At 40.6% G+C, this 21140-nt stretch overlaps 1 protein-coding gene across 1 annotated transcript in view; it reads left to right on the top strand.

Moving 5' to 3' along the window:
* The window catches only part of Aatf (apoptosis antagonizing transcription factor), a 125676-nt gene that overhangs the window by 54381 nt on the left and 50155 nt on the right, over positions 1-21140 (top strand). Inside the window, exon 9 of the mRNA XM_008831267.2 lies at positions 20963-21030. Coding sequence (XP_008829489.1) covers positions 20963-21030 — 68 coding nt within the window. The remainder of the gene's footprint in view (positions 1-20962; positions 21031-21140) is intronic.

Genomic DNA, 21140 nt, shown 5'->3' on the forward strand with positions numbered 1-21140 from the left:
ATTTATTTATGGTCTTTTTGAGACACGGTCTCCCTGTAGCCCCAGCTATCCTAGAACTCACTATGTAGATGCGGATGGCTTTGAACTCACAGAGATCCACCTGCCTCTGCCTCCCAAGTGCTGGGATTAAAGGCGTGCGCCACCACGCCCAGCCGTATTTATTTAATCATATGTACATGTGTGCCACAGTGCATGTGTAAACTCAGGTTGCAGGGTTGGTGGCAAGCACGTTTACCCATTGAGCCATCTCGCCAACCCCCAATTAGTTGTAGAGCTGAAAAGACTTGAAAAGTAGAGTCCCTAAAAAACTCCTAAGTATCCTCCTGAAAGTCACACAGTAAATGGCCACACTTGTCCTTAGTCTCAAGACTATTTAGACCAAGTCTTCTTCTCTCTGTATACCTTTATTGCTTAAATATTGTATTCTTGAGCCATAAAAAGTTGTACTATAGTATTACTTGTAAATAACTAAGCTTCAGGCTTTTTTGGGACTAGAAGAAATACTGTGTTGTTAGTAAATTTTCCCTTGGAAGGCAAATGATTTATTAAATTCCTGTTACCTAAAAATTCTAATGAAAAAAATGAGCTTTATAGTTTTGTTACTGCTTTGTTTGGAAACTAGAATTGCTGAAAGTTTGAGGTGAAGGTTTTATGAAAGGTACTGTTCACCTGGTGCAGAAAAGCAGTGTAAGATTTTACTTTCAAAAAGAATTAGTTTACATTTGGTCTGCTTCATGTCAAAGCCCAACCCTAAAGACAATTTTACAAAACACGAAGGTTGTAAGTGACCATGAAGGATGGCCATTCAGAAATGTTTTCAGTACCTATTTTTCGTTTTCATGATCCTATCTGCTACTTTATAAACCTTACTTAAGGTTTTTCTTTTTTTGGTCTTTTTGAGACAGGGTCTCCCTGTAGCCCCAGCTGTCCTGGAACTCACTATGTAGACCAGGCTGGCCTTGAACTCACAGAGATCCACCTGTCTGCCTCCCGAGTGCTGGGATTAAAAGCGTGCGCCACCACGCCCAGCTTGTTTGTTTGTTTTTTTTTTTTTAAATGTCAGGTGGTATTTGTCTTGGCAAGCCTGAGTTCTTTTAAGATTTGTGGGAGAATCAACATTCACTGAGCTCTAGTTATGTACCAGCTCCTGGCCTAAGTAAATAGGTGGTTGACAGACGTCTTTATTTAATCCTCACAAGATCCCTATAGTATGAGGTGACTGGCCTTCACAATGAGCAGGTGAAGTGCCTGGCTTTTCATATCTCAGACCTCATGAGTTTTTCCTAGGTATTTTGTTCAGAAAGGACTAATTGAACTTAGATGTTGACATGCTGATGCTTGGATTTCTAAGAGTTCACTAGGATTTTGGATGTTACTTCTAGCTCTGTTTAGTTTTGATCTGGTTTTTATTGTCACTGAATCTAGCCAGGAGTATCTAGAGAAAAGTGTAATAGGTTTTGCTTTTTTGATGACTGCTTTGATGGGTTAAATTTCTCTTTTATTTGCCATCAGGACAGTCTAGAATTGACCTTGCCACACGCTTGACCTCTGTATCCAAGAAATCTGATAATGCCATAAACAAGTAATTACTAATTTGGTGAACTATTAAAAGTTGATCATGTTGAGAAATAAAGAAGAGGCAGGCTGTCTGACAGGATGGTTTTCTTTAATTTAATTGGTGAGTGATTAAAATGGACAGTTGATATGGTGGCTTTAATTGTGTGCATTTAGATGGAAATGAGAAAAAGGGGTATCTCAAGCCATCGCAGCAGTTAATAGCCTACAGTATTCTTACTGTTGGCATGTATCTTTCCAGTTATTAAGTTGATGGATAATAATGTTTTAAAGTTTGATATGAACCTCTTCTTGCTCCTGTTAATACATTATTGGAAATTAGATGCCTTTATCTAAAGCAGTCTTTTGTTTTTAATTGTATTTTTAATTTTTTTTTTTTTTTTTTTTTTTTTTTTTTTTTTATTTTGTGACAGGATCTCCTTGCAGCCCCAGCTGTCCTGGAACTCACTATGTAGACCATGCTGGCCTTGAACTTAGAAAGATCTGCCTGCCTCTGTCTCCCAAGTGCTGGGATCAAAGGCATGCACCACCATGCCCGGCTTATTTTTAAATTTTTTATTGAATTTTTGTGTATTTCATAACATAAAATCATCTTTATGCCCCATTGCCCCTTCTCTTTTGGTACCCTCCCACAGGCCCCCCCCATTGGAGTTCATATAGTCTATCATTTATATTAAGGCCGATTATATATAAAGTTAGTGTCCTGAGATGTCCCTCAGTGTAAGTTCATCCACTGGGGTTTAGTCAGCCTATCTAGAATCTCTCTCTTCAAAAAGATCAGCTCCTTCTCATCCAGCAGTAATCAGCTGCCAATAATTCTTCGACTAAGATTGGGGCTTGCTGTTTATTTCCCCAGTTCTGTGCTAGGTTTTTGTCTGCCTAAGTTTGCATGCGTCTTATGCATGCTGGCACCATTGCTGTAGGTTTGTATGAGAAGGATCCCAGGCACCTGTAGGACTATTTCCATATGGTCATGCACCTCATCCCTGATTCTTACAATATTTCTGCCACCCTCTTCAGCAGTGATCCCTGAGCCCTGGGTGGATGGACCTCAATATAAGAGACCTGTCCAAGGACCCATACTCTGCTGACTCTTATTCTCTACATTTTGGCCATTTGTGGCCTTTTGTGTTCCTGGCCCTCTGTTGCAGGAGGAGCTTCTTTGATGAGAATTGAAAGATGCATTAGTGTTCTCTTCATCCCTTGTTCTGTATTCTCTGAATCTTAAGTATAGAGGTTGCATCCTAAATGTCCCACTTGGGCTTGGGCAATTCACAGAGAATCTCTGTATGTGACCAGTGGTATAACTCTGTAATAATCTCTGTCTCTTGAAAACAAAGCTACTTTGATGGGTGGTGGCTGGGATACTTGTCTGTAAATTTAAGGATCCATATTTTGCACACAGTAAAAAATTACATTTGTCTAGGGATATGAGAGCCTTGGGTTTTCTCTATCATCTAGTACCTTTCCAGCTATGTGTATTTGGCTAGGTTTATAGTACCAAACATGAGTTTCCTCCCATTGAATGGGCTTTAAGTCCAATTAGGTAGCTGTTAATTACCCCCAAGATAAAAGTGCCACTACTGTACCAATACTCTTGATCATTGATGTGGTTTTTAGGTCTTGAAGCTAGGGTTGGACCATCAATTGATATTCTCCCTTACCCACTTGTTTAGTGTTCTTCAAAACTATGAGAGCTGGCCTTCAGGGGAGGTGGTTCTTTTTAAATGTTTTTGAGGTCTCTTTCTTAAAAGTCTAGTGAAATTTATCACATATAGACCTTAGTGGTGATTTTAGAGAGAATATATATAAAATAAATAAATTCAAAAATTGAAATTATAATTGAAGACAGCAATAAACTAATCATTTTGGTTTCTTGGGGCATGGTAACATAACACTATCTTTAAAAAATCAAAACTAGGCTAGGTGTGGTGGCACATGTCTTTAATCCCAGCATTCAGGTGGCAGAGGCAGGTGAATCTCTGGGAGTTCAAGGCCAGTCTAGTCTACATAGTAAGTTCCAGGCCAGCTGGAGCTACAGGGAGACCCTGTCTCAAAAAGACCAAGAAAAAAAAAAATCAAAACTAAATACCAATGTCCAATTAAATACAAGTGATGCTACGTATTAAATACAAGATAGTTCAGCAGTTAAGAACACTGACTGTTCTTGCAGAAGACCCAGGTTCAAATCCCAGCACCCACATGGCAGCTAACAACTATCTGTAACTCCAGTTCCAGGGGATCTGACAGCATTTTCTACCCTCCACGGGCATTGCAGGACACAGGTACACTTACCAACATGCAAGCATCACACTCATACACATAAAATTAAAAAAACAAAATCTTACTTGAGATGTGTAGTAGCTTCTATGCTGTCTCTTTAGGCACTTCCCAGTGATGCTGCTGCCATGCTTTGTCTCTCAGTATTGAGACCCAAGCATGGCATCAGTGCTAGCATTTGATAGCTAGCTGGCCTCGAACTCTTGATTCTCCTGTCTCCACCTACCACATACAAGGATTACAGGCCTGTGCCACCACACCCAGCAAAACCACATTTTATTTTTATTATTTTATAATTTTTTGTGTATTTTTATGTGTATTATGGGTAGATTTTGATATAAGAGTCCTGTCCAAGGACCCACACTCTGAAGACTCTTACTCTCTTTGTTTTGGCCATTTGTGACCTTTTACTTTCTTAGCCCTCTGTTGTATGAGGGAGCTTCATTGATGAGAATTGAAAGATGCATTAGTGTTCTCTTCATTTCATATCATCTGCAAAAAGAGATAATTTGACCTCTTCTTTTCCAATTAGTACTTCTTTAATTTCCTTCTCTTGTCTTATTGCTGTAGCAAGAGTTTCAAGCACTGTACCAAAAAGGAGTGGAGATAGTGGACATCTTTGTCTGGTTCCTGATTTTAATGGGAATGCTTCCAGTTTTTTTATATTTAGAATGATGTTAGCTGTGGGTTTGTTGTATATAGCTTTAATTATGTTGAGGTATGTTTCCTCCAGTCCAATTCCCTTTTGAACTTTTATCATGAATGCATTCTGAATTTCCTTTGAAAGCCTTTCCTGCATCTATTGAAATGATGATGTGGTTTTTGGCTTTGAGTCCATTTATATGATTGATGATGTTTATTGACTTGCATTTATTGAACCATCACTGCATCTCTGGAATAAAGCCTACTTGATAATGGTGAATGATGTTTTTGATGTATGTGGTTTGCAAGTATTTTGTTGAGAATTTTTGCATCTATGTTCATTAAGGATTATGGGTTTGTAGTTTTTTTTGGTTGTGTCTTTACCTGGTTTTGGTACTGGAGTGATGCTGGCTTCCTAGAAGGAATTTGGGAGTTCTTCTGTTTCTATCACTTTGAATAATTTAAGTAGTATTGGTTGGAGCTCTTTAAATGTCTGGTAGAATTCTGAAGTAAATCCATCTGGGCCTGGGCTTTTTTTAGTCGGGCGATTTTGTATTACTGTTTGATTTCCTTGTATGTTATGGGTCTGATTAATTGTTGATCTCTTCTTGGTTTAACTTTGGAGGTTGTCCTAGTTTGTTCTTCATTGCTGTGACAAAATACTCTGACGAATACCAACTTGGGGAGGAAAGGGTTTATTTGTCTTACATCTCCCAGGTCGCAGTTCATCAGGGAGCCCAAGGTAGGAACTCAGGGCAGGAACCTGGAGGCAGGAGTTGGAGCACAGGCCATGGAGGAACGCTGCTTACTGGCTTGCTCCCTTGGCCCCTGCTCAGCCTGCTTTCTTATGCAACACAGGCCCACCTGCCCAGGGGTGGCACCACCCACAGTGGGCTGGGCCCTCCCACATCACTCATCAAGAAGATGCCCTTCAGACATGGCCACAGGCCAGTCCAATAGAGGCAATTTCCTGATTGAGGCTCCCTCAACCCAGGTGTGTCAAGTTGACACTAAAGCTATCCAGCACAGTGGTTCCCATGGTTTTAGATATCCATCCATTTCTTTTAGGTTTTCAAATTTAGAGTATAGGTAAAAACATTGTAAAGTGTTCCTTTACAATGTTCTGCAACTTTTGGGTGTCTGTTGTGATGTTTCCCCTTTCATCTCTGATTTTGTTGATTTGGAGTTGCTCTTTGCTTTGGTTAACTGGGCTAAGGGTCTGTTTATCTTGTTTAGCTTTTCAAAGAACCAGCTCTTAGATTCATTCTTTTATTTATGTTCTTTCTGATTTTTTTAATGTAGGCATTTAGAACTATAATCTTCATTCTCGGGAGTGCTTTTAAAGTGTCCCAGAGGTTTTGTTGTGTTGTATTGTCCTTTTCTTTGAATTCCAGGATTACTTTCATTTCTTTCTTAATTTCTCCTTTGATCCACTCATCATTCAGGAGTGTTGTTTAATCTCCATGGGTTTGTGTAGTTCCTAGGGCTTCTTCCCATGTTGATTTTAAGCTTTATTATGTTGTGGTCTGTTGGAATGCATGGAATTATTTTAATTTTTTTTTTGTATTTGTTGAGGTTTGTTTTGTGCCCCCGTATGTGGTCCATTTTTGAGAAAGTTCCTTTGAGTGCTGAATAGAAAGTATATTCTTTGGTGCTTGAGTGGGATATTCGGTATATGTCTGTTAGATCCATTTGATGTATGGTATCATTTAATGGTGACAGTGGAGCATTGAAGTCCCCTACTATTATTGAGTTGGGATTAATCTGTGTCTTCAAGTCCTGTACTGTTGTTTTTATGAATTTGGGTACACCAGAGTTTGGTGCATATATGTTAAGGATTGTAATATCTTCTTGGTTAATTGTTCCTTTGATCAGAATGAAGTGACCCTCCTTATCTCTTCTGATTAGTTTTCCTTTGAAGTCTATTTTGTCAGATATTAAAACTGCAACCCCCCTGCTTGTTTCTTAGTGTCATTTGCTTGGAATATTCTTTTCCATCCTTTCACCTTAAGGTATTGCCTGTCCTTGAAGGTGAGATGGGTTTCTTGCAGACAACAAAAGGATGGATTTGGTTTCTTAATCCATTCAACTAGCCTATGTCTTTTGACTGGGGAGTTCAGTACATTAATTTTAAAGTTATTATTGAAAGATATATATTGGTTGCTATCATTTTGATTACTGTTTGCGTTTTTTGTCTAATTTGTGTTTCCACAATTATACCTCCATTAAGTTTCTTTCTGTTGCCCCTGGAATATAGTTGTTCCTTTCTCCATTCTTTGTATTGCTTCAGGTATCCTTTGAAGGGCCGGATTTGTGCACATGTATTCTTTCAGCTTGTTTGTGCTATGGAAGACTTTTTCTTTCCCCTTCAAGTATAATAGCCATTTTTGCTGGGTAAAGTATTCTGGGCTGGCATCTACTGTCATGTAGAACTGGAAATACCTTGGTCCAGGCTCTTCTGGCTTTCACAGTTTGCATTGATAAGTCAGCTGTAATTCTGATGGGCTTTCCTTTGTATGTGACTTGTTTTTCTTTTGCTGCTTTCAGTATTCTCTCTTTGTTCTGTGCGTTTAGTGTTTTTACTGTGATAAGCCATGGGGAGTTTCTTTTCTGGTCCTGTCTATGTGGTGTTCCATGTGCTTCTTGTATTTGTATGGGGATGTCTTTCCTTAATTTTGGGAAATTCTCGTGTACAATCCTGTTTAAGATCTGGCCAATACCATTAACCTGAAATTCTTCTCCTTCCTCTATGCCTAGGATGTGTAGATTTGGCCTTTTCATGGTGTCCCACATCTCCTGCATATTCCATTCCTGTGTTGTTTTTTTTTAAATTTTTCATAATCCTTGCTTGAGCAGGCCAGTACTTAAACTTTATCCTACAGTGTTGATACTCTGTTTTCCATTTCATTTGTTCTATTGGTGAGGCTTTCACCTGTTGTTTCAAATTGGCTTATTGGGTTTTTCACTTCCTTCTTCAGCCTGAGTTTTCAATATTTCTATCTCTTCTGTGGATTTAGAGGCAATTATGGTTTATGCACCTTGTTTCCTTGCTGAAAATTCTGAATTCTGAACTTCCCTCTTCCTCTCCCCACCAAGAAGTTGTGGCTCTACATAAGAAAGGCACAGGTTGCTGTAGAGTTGACAAATACCTGGGGTGGTTGTCCTAAGGAACCAAGGAATCTTATGTACCTGATAAAGAGTGGGCACTCTAGATGAGGGGAGGATGAGGGATGCTAAAAAAAACGCCAGGATCATTCGTGTGTTGATCCTAGTGAAGTTGAAGAATTACTGACCTAGAGAGGAAGTGGAAAGAGAGTTTGCTTCTGCCAGTCTTTTAGTTGTCAAGGGACATCTTACAACTTTTCTTACCTGTGAATCCTCCAGTTTGGTGTGACTTCTATTCTTCCAACATAAATGATAGATTATATAAGGCTACTAAAAGAAATATTGTTAAGAATGAGCTGATGGGCCCAAGAACCCACTCTTCACCTTTATTATAGGAAAGGGAAGAAAAAAAAAAAGAAAACCCCCAAACAAAAAAACCCAGGACGTGTCTGGTGACCAAGAGGCAGAATATTTGAAATGAAAACTGTTGGAAAACCTAAAAAATAGCACCCTCCCATGGTTGTTACTTTTAGCAAAAATTAAAGAGTGGCTTAGTGCAGTCATTTAGTTGTTATAAAAGTATTTTTACTTGTAAGAAGAAAGGAAGAGCAAAGTGGCAAGAAGTTCTTTAGCATTCAAATTGCTGACTGCTTATTTGGCCTCAGACATCAGGGCCCAATACCAATTGTGAGTTACTTATGTTTCTGGTTAATAATTAGACATGGAGAGATACTATATGTCTAAAGAAATATATGGGTTCTGGGGCTGGAGAGATGGCTCAGCAGTTAAGAACACTGGCTGTTCTTGCAGAAGACCCAGGTTCGAATCCCAGCACCCACATGGCAGCTAACAACTGTCTGTAACTCCAGTTCCAGGGGATCCAACAGCCTCTTCTGTCCTCCGTGGGCATTGCATGACACGGGTGCACTTACCTACTTGCAGGCAATGCACGCATATACATAAAATAATAATTAAAATATTTTTTAAAAAGAAATATATGGGTTCTGATGAGAAAGTTTTCTGTTTTGACTAATAAATTTTAAGCCATATGGCTGAGCTTAGTGAAATATTATGGCCTTTGAAAACTGTCGCTTTACTCTGTGCATGTATTTGTCATTGCTTCCAAATCATGGGCCTTTGTGCTATCTCAGGAGGACAGGACTCACTGCCAAGTCAAAAGGTAGAAAAGCCAATTGAGTCTTTAAAGACCCAGACAGGGATGGGGTTAGGTGGATTTGCCCAGTATTGGTCTCTAGCTATATTCTCCTACCTTCCTAACCAAAGGCAACTCATCCCTAACTGCAGAATTAAGGTGTTTCTTGGATTTATTCACTCATTCTGATTTCCTTCCATTCTTCTCTATGTTAATTTTCTCATAACTGTTGCACTTGCTTTTATAAATGGATACTTTTCATACTTGTTCCCTAAAGTGTCTTCTTACTAACTGACTCAGAAAAACTATCAAATAATCAATGTGGCCATGGGTAGAGAGAGCTCTGGCAGGAATATATGTAATAACTGAGTAAGATGCTTTTAGCCAAGTAAAGAAGATGACATAAATAACCAGAAATGCCTAGTGGTGACTACTGAAGAGAGAGTGATTAGTAATAGTTTGAGGGAGCTTGAGGAGGCACCAGGGAGGAGGTGATAACATTTGGTCCAAAGCGTCAAAGAAGGGTAGATGGAATGGTAGGTAGACTGAGAGGGAGCTGGGGTCTGGGGAGGCCTAGACAGAGAGGTGATGGGTCAGAGGGTGTAGGGGATACAAAAAGAGAATAGCAGCAAGTTCAAATAGGGTAAATAAGAAGAGGGCCACTTGTTTGTTTATGATGGAACAGTTTGGAACATTTCTAGAGCCAGTACTAAACTTTGTAAGTGTTGACTTCAGCACTTTTGCAAGTTTTTTGTGTTCATCATATTTTCATCCTTGACTCTGCTTTTCTCTAATTTCACATCCTATTCATTTTCTATTTTTGGAAATAAGTAGAAGAAAAAAATGGAACTACTGTTCTTGTTGATTATTAGCAGCTGCAGTGGCATAGCCGTAGAAGGTGCTACATTTTTGTTCCAAATGGAGTTTGGGGTGTATCATGGTATTATCTGATGTTGACAGTGTTTCTGTTTATGGAATACTTAGATTTTGCCAGGTGCTTTGCTTTTATCATCTTTTTAATTTCCAAAGTAAATCTATGAGGTGTACTTGCTACTTCAGAGATGAGGAAACAAAGTTTCCGAAAGGTCACATAACTTGCTTCAGATGAATTACATAGCTGGGAAGGCTCCCCAGGTATCCTGGACCCGACAGACACGTCCAGTTGTTTTGAACTGTGTAGCACACTCGTTCACCTGAGTGAAAGCTATGGCTTAGAAACATTCAAGCTCAGAAAATGGAGGCCAACTCCTTGGCCAGTGTTTGAGAAACCTGTTTCTTAGATAAAAGATATTTAGATATCAAACACTATAACAAAATTAATTCTGACACCACTCCTGCAGCAAAAGAACCAAGTCAAAGGAGATTGTGGCAGTCAGGGTGTTGAAGGGTGTGAGGAAGCACCAAAGATCTGCAGCCTCTCCATTTGCTGAGAAGAACTAGTTTCTTTAGGGACGTGACATGCAAAAGGGAAGAGGATAGATCGGTATCATTTTAGTAGTAATAGAATAAGACATAGTTTAAGATTATCTTAATTCATTTGGATTAGGTAGGTTTTGTTTTGAATTCAAATACCCTTGAGGTTAAAGCAAAACAAGGTAGGGATCATTCTCACCTACTTAAATCACCAGAGTTTGTTAAATAGACCATCCTTATATTTGTTATAAGCCATCTGAGAGCAAGGAATGAGTGACATGGGAGGAGAATGTTGTTTGCACTAGAAATATTATTGATAACGGAATGAAGACATGTTTTGAAGAATTTGGCAAAAACTGGTAGGCTCTTCTGTTGCCCAGGTAGATAATAAAACTCTCAGTAGTAAGAGTCTAGGTATTGTATAATGTGGCTCCTTTTGTTTACAAACATTGAAGCCAAGCACGATGGTGTGCATCTGTAGTCCCTGCTACACGGGCAGGTGAGGTAGGAGGATCACTTGAACGCATGAGTTTGAGACCAGCCTACACAACATAGACTTCATCTCAAAATAAAAGCAATGAGAAGGTGTGTGAATAATAAAGAAAACAAGAAGTTGGCTTTTTTCCCCAAAAAGTGGCTCCCCCCACCCCTTGTATACATTTATTGAGCCTCTTCAGTGGGCCTTTGCAGGGGGTAGGGTGATGAGCATAGTTAGTCTCTATTCTCTGTGAAGCAGTCACCTAGTAGAGAACATCAGAAACCATTCAAGCAATCTACTAGGAAGACTTCTCTTTTCTTTTCCTTTTTTTTTTTTTTTTTTGTCTTTTTGAGACAGGGGCTTCTGTAGCTCCAACTGGTGTGGAACTCACTATGTAGACCAGGCTGGCCTTGAACTCACAGAGATCCACCTGTCTCTGCTGGGATCGAAGGTGTGCGATACCATGCCCAGCTATGAAGACATATTTTGAATGAAGGGCATATGGTTAAAATTATTTCCCTGGCTGGGCATGGTGGCGCACGCCTTTAATCCCAGCACTTGGGAGGCAGAGGCAGGCAGATCTCTGTAAGTTCGAGGCCAGCCTGGTCTACATAGTGAGTTCCAGGCCAGCTGGGGCTACAGGGAGACCCTGTCTCAAAAAGACTACCCCCCCCCCCAAAAAAAGAAACATTTCCCTGAGGAAGAGGTGATTGAGCTGAGAGTTAACCAATAAATAGAGCAGGAGAGGCAAGGTCAGCAGATTTGGTCCAGGAAGCCTTTTCTAAGGCACTGCATGCTTTAAAAGATCTCCATTCTCCATGTGGGAGTGACAGTGGGATATTTCAAGTGCAGAAAAACTAGCGGGACTGGGCCAAGACTCACGAGGTTAAGTTAGAGTGAAGAGATACTACATAAAGGGCCAGATGCTGCTGGGCACATTGCATTTTGAAAATAGGGCACTACTACAATGGATGAGGGATAAGAATAAATGTGAGGAAAGCACGACAGCACGGGTATGCTGTAGTCTTCTGTTACTTTCCCCATGTACTCAGCAAGTATTTATGGGATGAAGATGATACCTATATGAGGGTGGCTATAGAGAAAAATGAACAAATTCATGAATATAAGCCTTGGGACTGGAGTAAATATTAGTTTAATGGAAAAGGAACTCTTAGATCATTGAAACCTTGAGAAGAGAAGGAAACTCTTGAGGAAGGTGTGTGGATGAAGAGAACAGAAAGCCTAGAACTGAGTCTTGGCTGGATATGGAGCAAAACCAGTGAGATACTGAACACCTGCAAGAATGTCCAGTGTCACTTGCTACTTCAAGACATCTAGTTGTGACAAGTAATAAGTAGTGACCCATGCCTGTTAGGTGGAAAGAGCTTGAAACCTCAGGATGACTTTGTTTCAGTAAGATAGTGAAAGAAGAAATATTAGGTGGTAGAAGTAGTTGATTATTAAATGGACAGTGTGGAAAGAAGCTAGAGAAACATAGTTCCTTCTGGAGAGTTGGTTATTTTATACTGAGTTTACATTATAGAAATGTATAGCAGTTCTTCCAAACCATGTGAAATTACAGATATATGCAAATTTATTATTTATATACTTCAAGTATGTAATATAAAAATGACAAGTGACTCCTTTTGGGATGAATTTGAAAGGCTCGGGAGCTAAGAACAAAAAAGGGGGTAAAGTAGGAGACAGCGCCTGTAGAATTCTTGTGTGAGAGTGAGAAGCAGAAGGATTAGTGGAAGATGACCTTGAACTCATTTTCCTATTTCCACCTGAGTGCTAAGGTTACAGGCTTTGAGTCTAATTTTGTGTCTCAGTGAAGGACGTTCCAGAACACACAGAGGAGTTGGGCCAGCTCCTTGTACGGGGGAAGGGAGCCTTAGGAATCCTGCTACAGCTGAGTAGCAGCTGAGTTACAGAGAGAGGATTTCCCAAGTTTTTCCTTCTCAAGCATCTGTGGCTATGGATGGAGAAGCCCAAGAAGTTAGAATCAATAATTCTGGGTCCCAAATTCTAAAAGCCAGGGAATAGGTAGCCATAAAACTAAATGCTTTAAAAATTACTTGGCTTTTAAGCTGAGTGTGGTGGTACACACCTTTAGTCCCAGAGGCAGGAAGATCTCTGTGAGTTCGAGGCCAGCCTGGTCTCCATAGTGAATCCAGGCCAGCTGCAGGGAGACCCTGTCTCAAAAAGACAAAAAAAATTACTTGGCTTTTAACAGAGTGCTAAGAGAGTTGAATGGGGAAGAGAATAGTCTTTTCAACAAATGGAATTATTGGATATTCACATATAAAAGAATAAGGTTGGACCTCTACTGTACCTCCTTATACCATATACAGGTTAACTCAAAATGTATCATAGAGGCAAACTATGAACTAGAAAACTCAGAATAGTCCTAGGAGTAATGGCCTTGGGCTACACAGTGGTTTCTTAGATATATTGAAAGTGCAAATGGTAAAAGAAAAAAAATAGATTATGTCACGCTGGATATGGTGGCGCACACCTTTAGTCCCAGCAGAGGCAAAGGCAGATGAATCTCTGAGATCGAGGCCAGCCTGGTCTACATAGTTCCAGACAGGTTGGAACTAGGGAAACTGTCAAAAAAAATTATATCAAAAATAAAAATTTATCTGCTGCAAATGATACCATTAAGAAAGCAAACGGCTGGAGAGATGGCTCAGGGATTAAGAATACTAGCTGCTCTTGCAGAGGACCTAGGGTTGGTTCCCAGCACCACATAGTAGCTAACAACCATCTGTAACTCCAGTTCTAGGAGATCTGGGAGGCCCTCTCTGGCCTCCACAGGCACTGCATGCATGTAGTACACTTCCATACATGCAGGCAAAACACTCATATACATAAAAATAAATAAAAAATTGCTTAAAGAAGAAAATGGAAAGACATTTCAGAATGGGGACTTGTAAGGGGCTGTTGTCCAGAATGCATGAAGAACTCTTGTGCCTTGATAACAGAAACACAATCATTTAAAATGATTAAAAATCTAAAGAGACATTTCTCTAAAGAGGATACACTCCTGTCAGTAAGTGCAGGCAGATGTCCCATGTCACTAGTTACCAGGGACATTCAGATCCAAATCAAATAGGATAACACTTCATACCCAGCAGGATGGCTGGAAGTCACTCTTTATATACTATTTCTAAATAAATGTTCATAAGTAAAAGTTGCATTTTCTATTTTTTTCTGAGTGCTTATAATGCATATTGAATGATATTGACTTATTATTTCTATCTGTTGCTATTTTTTCCTCAAATTTACAAAATAACTGATAACCCTCCCCTCACTTTTTCTCCTGGAACCCTCACCCCTAGAGCTCCCTGGCTCTCATTTTCTGGAATAGTTGCTTCAGCCTGTGCATGCCCACTGCATTCCTGGGACTTGCCCTTGCTTTTTTCCTTCCATTTTCTAACATCTTACCTTTCTTTATAAAAAAGTATTTATTTTGCTGGGCATGATGGTGCACGACTTTAGTCCCAGCACTTGGGAGGCAGAGGCAGGTGGATCTCTGAGTTCAAGGTCAGCCTGATCTACATAGTAAGTTCCAGGCCAGCTGGGGCTACAGGGAGACCCTATCTCAAAAAAGACCCAAATTAAATAAATGTGTGTGAGTGAATTGTCTGCACGTATGTAAATATACTCAATGTTGTGTAATGTCCGAGGAGGTCAGAAAAGGGCGTCAGATCCCCTGGGAATGGAATTTACAGACTGTGGGTGCTGGGAACTGAACCCAGTCCTTTGCAAGAGTAGCCAGTGCTTTTAACCACTGAGCCATCTCTCCAGCCCACATCTTAAATTTTTTTTGCCATGTGCTCTCAGTTACTGAAGCACATCTTTCTATGAAAGGAGTGTGTAGAAAGTAACTTGAGTGTTTGCATGTGTGAAGATATCTATATGTAATTCTCATTGTACTTGATTAATGATTTGGCTGTGCATGGAATTTGGAATTTTAGGTGAAAATTGTTTTCCTCAGAACTTTAAAAGCATTCCTTTGCAGTCCTATGGTATCTTCAGTTGCAAAGGCCACTCTTTTGGTTCTATATGAAGTCAGAATCCTGTTGTAGTTTCCCTTTTTTTAGACGGTCTCCCTGTAGCTCCAGCTGTAGGTCAGGCTGGCCTTGGTCTTACAGAGATCCATCTGCCTCTGCTTCTCAAATGCTGGGATTAAAGGCGTCTAGATATCACTCGTGGAGTTTCTGTTCTTTAATATAAAGGGCAGCCATACAGTTCATTGTCAGAACTGGAGCACTTAAGGTGCTAGCCAGCTAGAACAGTAGGCACAGGCCTGAATCTAAACTCTTGGGCAAACTGGGGCATATGGCGACCTTGTTTATATGTGACCCATGTTTTCTCTGTTGAGCTCTTCTTCCATTGTTTCTTGCTGATATGTCTTGCCAAAGGCTCTTTCGCATTTATTACACTAAGTCTTTGTCAGATTGTTCCTGCTTTGATTTAGGAAATTTTCACTGTGACCACTTTAAAATTTTTCTCCTGGCCTTTGTTAGTCAGATATTTGGCTTTATTAGATTATCCTCTTATTTTTTTCTACTCTTACAAATGCAAGGGGACTGAAGTGGTTTGATTTCTGTTGCTGTGATGAAACTGTAACCAAAATCCATTTGGGGAGGAAAGGGTTTATTTCATCTACACCTCCAAGATACAGTTCATCTTTGAGGAAAGTCAAGCTGGAACTGCAGACTCTGGAGGAATACTGCTTACTAACTTGCTTCTCCTGGCTTGCCCAACTTCCTTTCTTCTACAGACCAGGCTCACCTGCCCATGGATGGCACCACCCATGGTGGGCTGACCTACATCAGTTAACAATTAAACTTTCTCACAGATATTTGCACATGACAGTCTGATGGAGGCAATTCTTCAGTTGAGGTTCCTTCTTCCCAGGTGTCTCTAGTTTGTGTCAGGTTAACAAAACTAACCAGCACAGGGATTTATTTGCCTTTTTGTTATATCTCAAAGGTTTTCAAACATTTATCTTCCAATTCCATTATTGAATTTAATTTTTTTTTCTGTTTTCTGTTTGAAAGTAAGGCATTAAAAAGTGTATTTGGGCCAGGTGTGGTGGCGCATGCCTTTGATCCCAGCACTCGGGAAGCAGAGGCAGGCAAATCTCTGTGAGTTCAAGGCCAGCCTGGTCTACATAGTGAGTTCCAGGACAGCTGGGGCTACAGGGAGACCCTGTCTCAAAAAAGACAAAAAAAAAAGAAAAGTTTATTTGGGGAGCTGGAAAATGACTCAGTTGGTAAAATGTGTCCGACCCATGACATCCTGAGTTCAGTCCCTGAGAACCCACACTAAAACAAAACGCAAAACTGGACAGAACAGTGCTTGCCTGTAATCCTAGCACCAGAGAGGCAGAAAAGAAAATCTTTGGTTTGCTGGCCAACCAGTCTGGCCCCATCAGCAAGCTCCAGGTTCAATGACTGTGTCTCAAAAATCAGGACAAGAATGACTGGGGAGGACATTCAGTGTTAACCTCTGGCCTTTGCGTGGGTGTGTATACACAGGAAGATGCTCAAGCTCATGGGCACACACACACACACACACACACACACACACAATTTTGAATCTGTTGAAACTGGACACAGCTTTGGCTTCCTAAAATATAGTGTTGTGATATAACCTCTTGATTAGAGCACCTTCAAATTTCAGAACTTATGTCTAAAGTCCTCTGTGTGTATGTTGCTGTAACAAACTATTAGAGATTGAATCATTTATAAAAACCAGAAATTTTCTCATCATTTTGGTAACTGGGAAGCTCAAGGTCAAGGCAGGTTCAGTTGAACTGGCTCTCTACTTCCAAGATGACATCTTAATGTGGAATCCTCTGGATAGGGAGGAATGCTATGTCTTCATGTGGTAGAAGATGTAAGGGCACCTGATCCCTTCCATGGGTACAGGGCCCTCATAACTCAACCTTCAGGTGGCTGCACTTTCCAATGCTGTGCATTGGAGATGAAGTGTCTTTCTTTTAAAAAAAAATTTTATTTTTATTTTATGTGTATGAGTGTTGCCTGCATGTATGTAAGTGCACCATGTTGTGCAAAGCCTGTGGAAGCCAGAAGAGGGCATTGGATCCCCTGGAATTGGAGTTTTGGACAGTTGTTAGCTGCAATGTGGGTGCTGGGAATCAAACCTGGGTCCTTTGGAAGAACAGCTAGTTCACTTAACTGCTGGAGACGAAGTTTCTAACACATGAATTTTGGGAGACACATTCAGACTGTAGTGACTTGGAAATCTTTTAGGGAGAATAGGGACAACCATTCTGTTTTTCTAGAAAACTCTCTGCTCTCTTGCCTAGAAATTATACAGTTTGGTACTAGCATTTTGTAAGTGTAGAATACAGGGCAACAGAAGGTCCTAGAGATGAGTGTAGAGCTTTCCACTGGTACCTCACCCCAGCCTTCCATATTCCCACTCTGGAGTTTCTGCAGTTGTGTTTTTCCAAAAATAAACGTACTTTCCTCCAGTGAGTGGAATTGGTATATGCAGCCAGTTGCTGGGTTGTATGGGGTAATGCTCTGCTGCTTACCCCTCCCCCACAAGGAAACTGCTACTCTGATTAGAAGGGAGAGGAGATAACAAAAATAGTCTGTCTTTTTTAGCTGACTGTGACATGCATACTTTCTAGTCAGAGTATTTTAATGTTTTAATTACTCTGTGTGTGTGTGTGTGTGTGTGTGTGTGTGTGTGTGTGTGTGTGTTGAGTATGTGTGTTCCATGGAGCACATATGTAAGTCAGAGGATAATTTTCGGGAGTCAGTTCTCTCGTTTCACCTTGTGGGTCCCAGGTTGTCAGACTTGGCAGCACTGCCTTTACTCCTGATCCAGCTCACCAGCCCAGTCAGAGTAATTTAAATGTGATCACTGAGGGCCAGTGAGATGGCTTGGCAGGTGCCAGACAACCTGAGTTCAATCCCAGGACCCTCATAGTGGGAAGAAAGAATTAACTCCCACAAGTTAATCCTCTTGACTTCCACATGTGCTCCAAGACATGCCTGTGCTCCCACCCACACACAAGATTTTAAATGTGATTGTGTACTCAGTAACACTGCCAGTCCCCTTCTTCATATGCACCGTTATGGGTTAAATAGGTTTTGATGGGCTGGCCTAGAAACCTGACTTCATCTATGATTTTTCTCCCCAGAGAAACAAGCCTTTCTTTCTGAGTCTCTGGAGGAATCACAGTAGATTAGAACCAAAAAGTTTCTTAGACCTCTCAATTTTTTTTTGAGTCACCTAGAAAATTGCTATAAATATGTCATTTTTGTTGAAATAATAAGCTCTAGTAATTGAAACAGAAACTTGAATTGTAGTAGAAAAGTTTGTGCATAAAGTTAAGCTATAAAAATTGAATTCAGAAGCCAAATCAAATTCTTCAGTCACTTTCTCTTCAGCAACTTTTTTGAAAGCAGCTTTTCTGCTTCAAAAATTAAATTAAATTCAAATCCAGTGGTAATGAACCTGTGTCACAGGAATAGCTTGTGTGGAGTTTTGTTTTCTGTTTTGTTTATTTGCTTGTTTTTGCTGTTTTCATTCCTATGATGGAAATGAGAATCTTCTGAAATTTTGTACTGGATAAGCTATACAGGTAGGCAGAGATCATGCATGAGTAAGAAGAGCCATGTGAAGCCCTTGGGTAGTCAGGATGCAGGTCAGGATGTGTGTGATACACAGAGTGCGTGAAAGTAAACACAGCACTAACTTGGCGTTTGAGTGGCCAGGCTGCTGCAGTGTAATAAACAGATCCTCTGCAGTTGTACAGCTCCAGTTTCCAGCCTTTGTCAAGGGCATCTTCCAGATGAGGCCCGCCCTGATGTGCTGGAGCAGCCTTCCACGAGCGCTTGCTCCCCAGTGGCCATGATTGTCCAGCCTCAAGGGATCAGGGACGATTAGGAAAACCAGGAGTGGTGGTTGTAATCACTTGTGTGGCTAGAACAAGGTAAGGGCAATAAATGCAGTCATTCCATTATTTTCTCTTCATTTAAAAAAAATTATTATTAACCTCTCCCCTCACCCATTCCCCAGCCTTGCTTCTCACAGAATATTGACTAGAAGACAGAGCCCATTTGTGCTGAGCCTTAAGGGCAGCTGTTTGCACAGTAGCAGTGTTACATAGGTTTACTGTGTCGTGCGTCTGTGTAGCACTGGATTTGGATCTTGTATTTAGCTGCCAGAAGTGACTGTGATGAAGTAGGAGAGATAAACTGATAGATTGGCTGCCAGAAAGATGTTAGGAATCAATCAGATAAACAGGGGAGAGAAATAGCTTGCTGTTTTCTAGTGATAATAAACCCCTGGCCTCTGGTCCCTGCATTTTAAAACGTAATTGCTGTGGTAATAATGTCCAAAATAAGGAAATGAAAAACATCACAGGAGGATTTTTAATTGCGATTGAGATATTCTTTTCCCTTGTGCAATAAAAATGCTTCTTATGGAGGTGAATATTTTTATAAATTTGTTTTATTTCTTCAGTGCCTACTTACGTAAACAAATGAAAATTAGAAAGTAAACCACTTTCATAGAAATTTATTTCTTCTCTGTCCTCCCAAAGGCTTCAGCTATTTAATTTGGTAAAATATCTATTACTACTATGCCTTACCTACAAAATAATTGCTTATTTCTGTGAAGAAACAAATTTTAAAGCCAAACCTATATTATTGATGGATGATTAGCAGGAACTGGTTTATTTTAGATTTCTTTCAAATATTTGGAATTTTAATCTCTGTTGCTATTTCTCTGCGTGTACCACTTGTATAGGAGAGATAACTAATTTTCTTAAAATTCTTCTTTAATGTTTAAATACCATGGTATCTTTTCACCTAGGACTTTAATGCAAATTCCTAAATATATAAAAAGCATAGATTAGATTCTGATGGGATGCAGTGGGGTACCCAGGATTCAGATAAGATTGGAGGTGTAATTTAGAGCTCCTGTGGAGTTTGCCATACAGGATGGAGACCTACCCTCTGCTGTACCTGTAGTGAATACAAATGACCTTTTTTTGAGTACCTCAAAATGTTTGTGACTGTGCATGTGTTGGTGTTCCATCTGGTTAAGTCACTTGGTATCCAGCATAGTAAGAGTCTGATTGTAGACAGCAAAATGATGAAGTCCACAGTGTTTTTCTTTTTTAGACAGGGTCTCCCTGTAGTCACAGCTGACCTGGAATTCACTGTGTAAACCAGGCTTGCCTTGAACTCAGAGATCCGCCTGCCTCTGCTTCCCAAGTGCTGGGATTAAAGGCATGTGCCACCGCACCTGGCTGAAGTCCACAGTCTTTTTGAGACAGGGTCTCCCTGTAGCCCCAGCTGTCCTGGAACTCACTATGTAGACCAGGCTGGCCTTGAACTCATAGAGATCTGCCTGCCTCTGCCTCCGGAGTGCTGGGATTAAAGGCATGCGCCACCACGCCCGGCTTTATTATTTTTATTGTTTTATGTGTATGAGTGTATTGCCTGCATGTATGTGAGTGCACCTGTGTTGTGCAATGCCACGGAGGTCAGAAGAGGGCTTTATTTTATGTGTATGAGTGCATTGCCTGCATATGTGCAAGTGCACCCACGAAATGCCCTCAGAGGTTAGAAGGCACTGGATCCCCTGTAACTGGAGTTACAGATGGTTTGTAGCCGCCATGTAGGTGCTGTGAATCGAACCTGGGTCCTCTGCAAGAGCAGTCAGTGCTCTTAACTGCTGAGCCATCTCCAGCCCCAAAGTCCACACTCTTAATTATTGACAGTCAAGATTTTTTGCCCAAGGAAGATCTTCTGATACTGGGGTTATAGTTCTGACGTTAGCCCTGCACCATTATCCCAGTGGTGGGAAGCTGATGCATTTCCTGCATTTCCCTCTCTGCCACATAGTCTTTCCCACCTGACCTCTGCCCGCCCCCTCCCAGTCCCCTAAACCCTCGCCCCCCAACCTGACCTTTTAAAGATTCTCCATTGTTATTGATGGTGCAGACAAAGCTGATCATAGAAACAGTGAAAATTAGAATGTTGCACACTCATTGATCCATTTGAAATGAACTGCAGTACTATCAGTCTTCCAAATGGACTTCTGTTCTCAGCTGTTGCCATAGCCACCTTTAAAAATATATAAATAAGAAAGGGTTCATGGAAATTCAGTCCTGCTGCCGCCACTGGGTTATCCCTTATTGATTGTAGTTTAAGAGCTGTCACTATGCCATTCAGAATTCCATCTGTGCCCTTTTAAAGCCGGTTGGTGCTAGGAGATGGTAAATAGCTCAGTTGCTATCCTTTTTCACCTAGCTCCTTCGAGAAATCATAGAACGGAAGACCAGCTCCTTGGATCCCAACGATCAGGTGGCCATGGGAAGGTAGGATATGGTTTTCTTCTCATTCAAGCCACAATATAGCAGTTTCTTTGAGTTCCCTTAATTCTGCCTCTAAGGCAATGATCGGTCCTGTAATTATTAGTCTGTCTTCT

The sequence above is a fragment of the Nannospalax galili genome, unplaced genomic scaffold, assembly GCF_000622305.1.
Source record: "Nannospalax galili isolate Female #2095 unplaced genomic scaffold, S.galili_v1.0 scaffold1430, whole genome shotgun sequence".
NCBI classification, from domain to species: Eukaryota; Metazoa; Chordata; class Mammalia; order Rodentia; family Spalacidae; genus Nannospalax; species Nannospalax galili.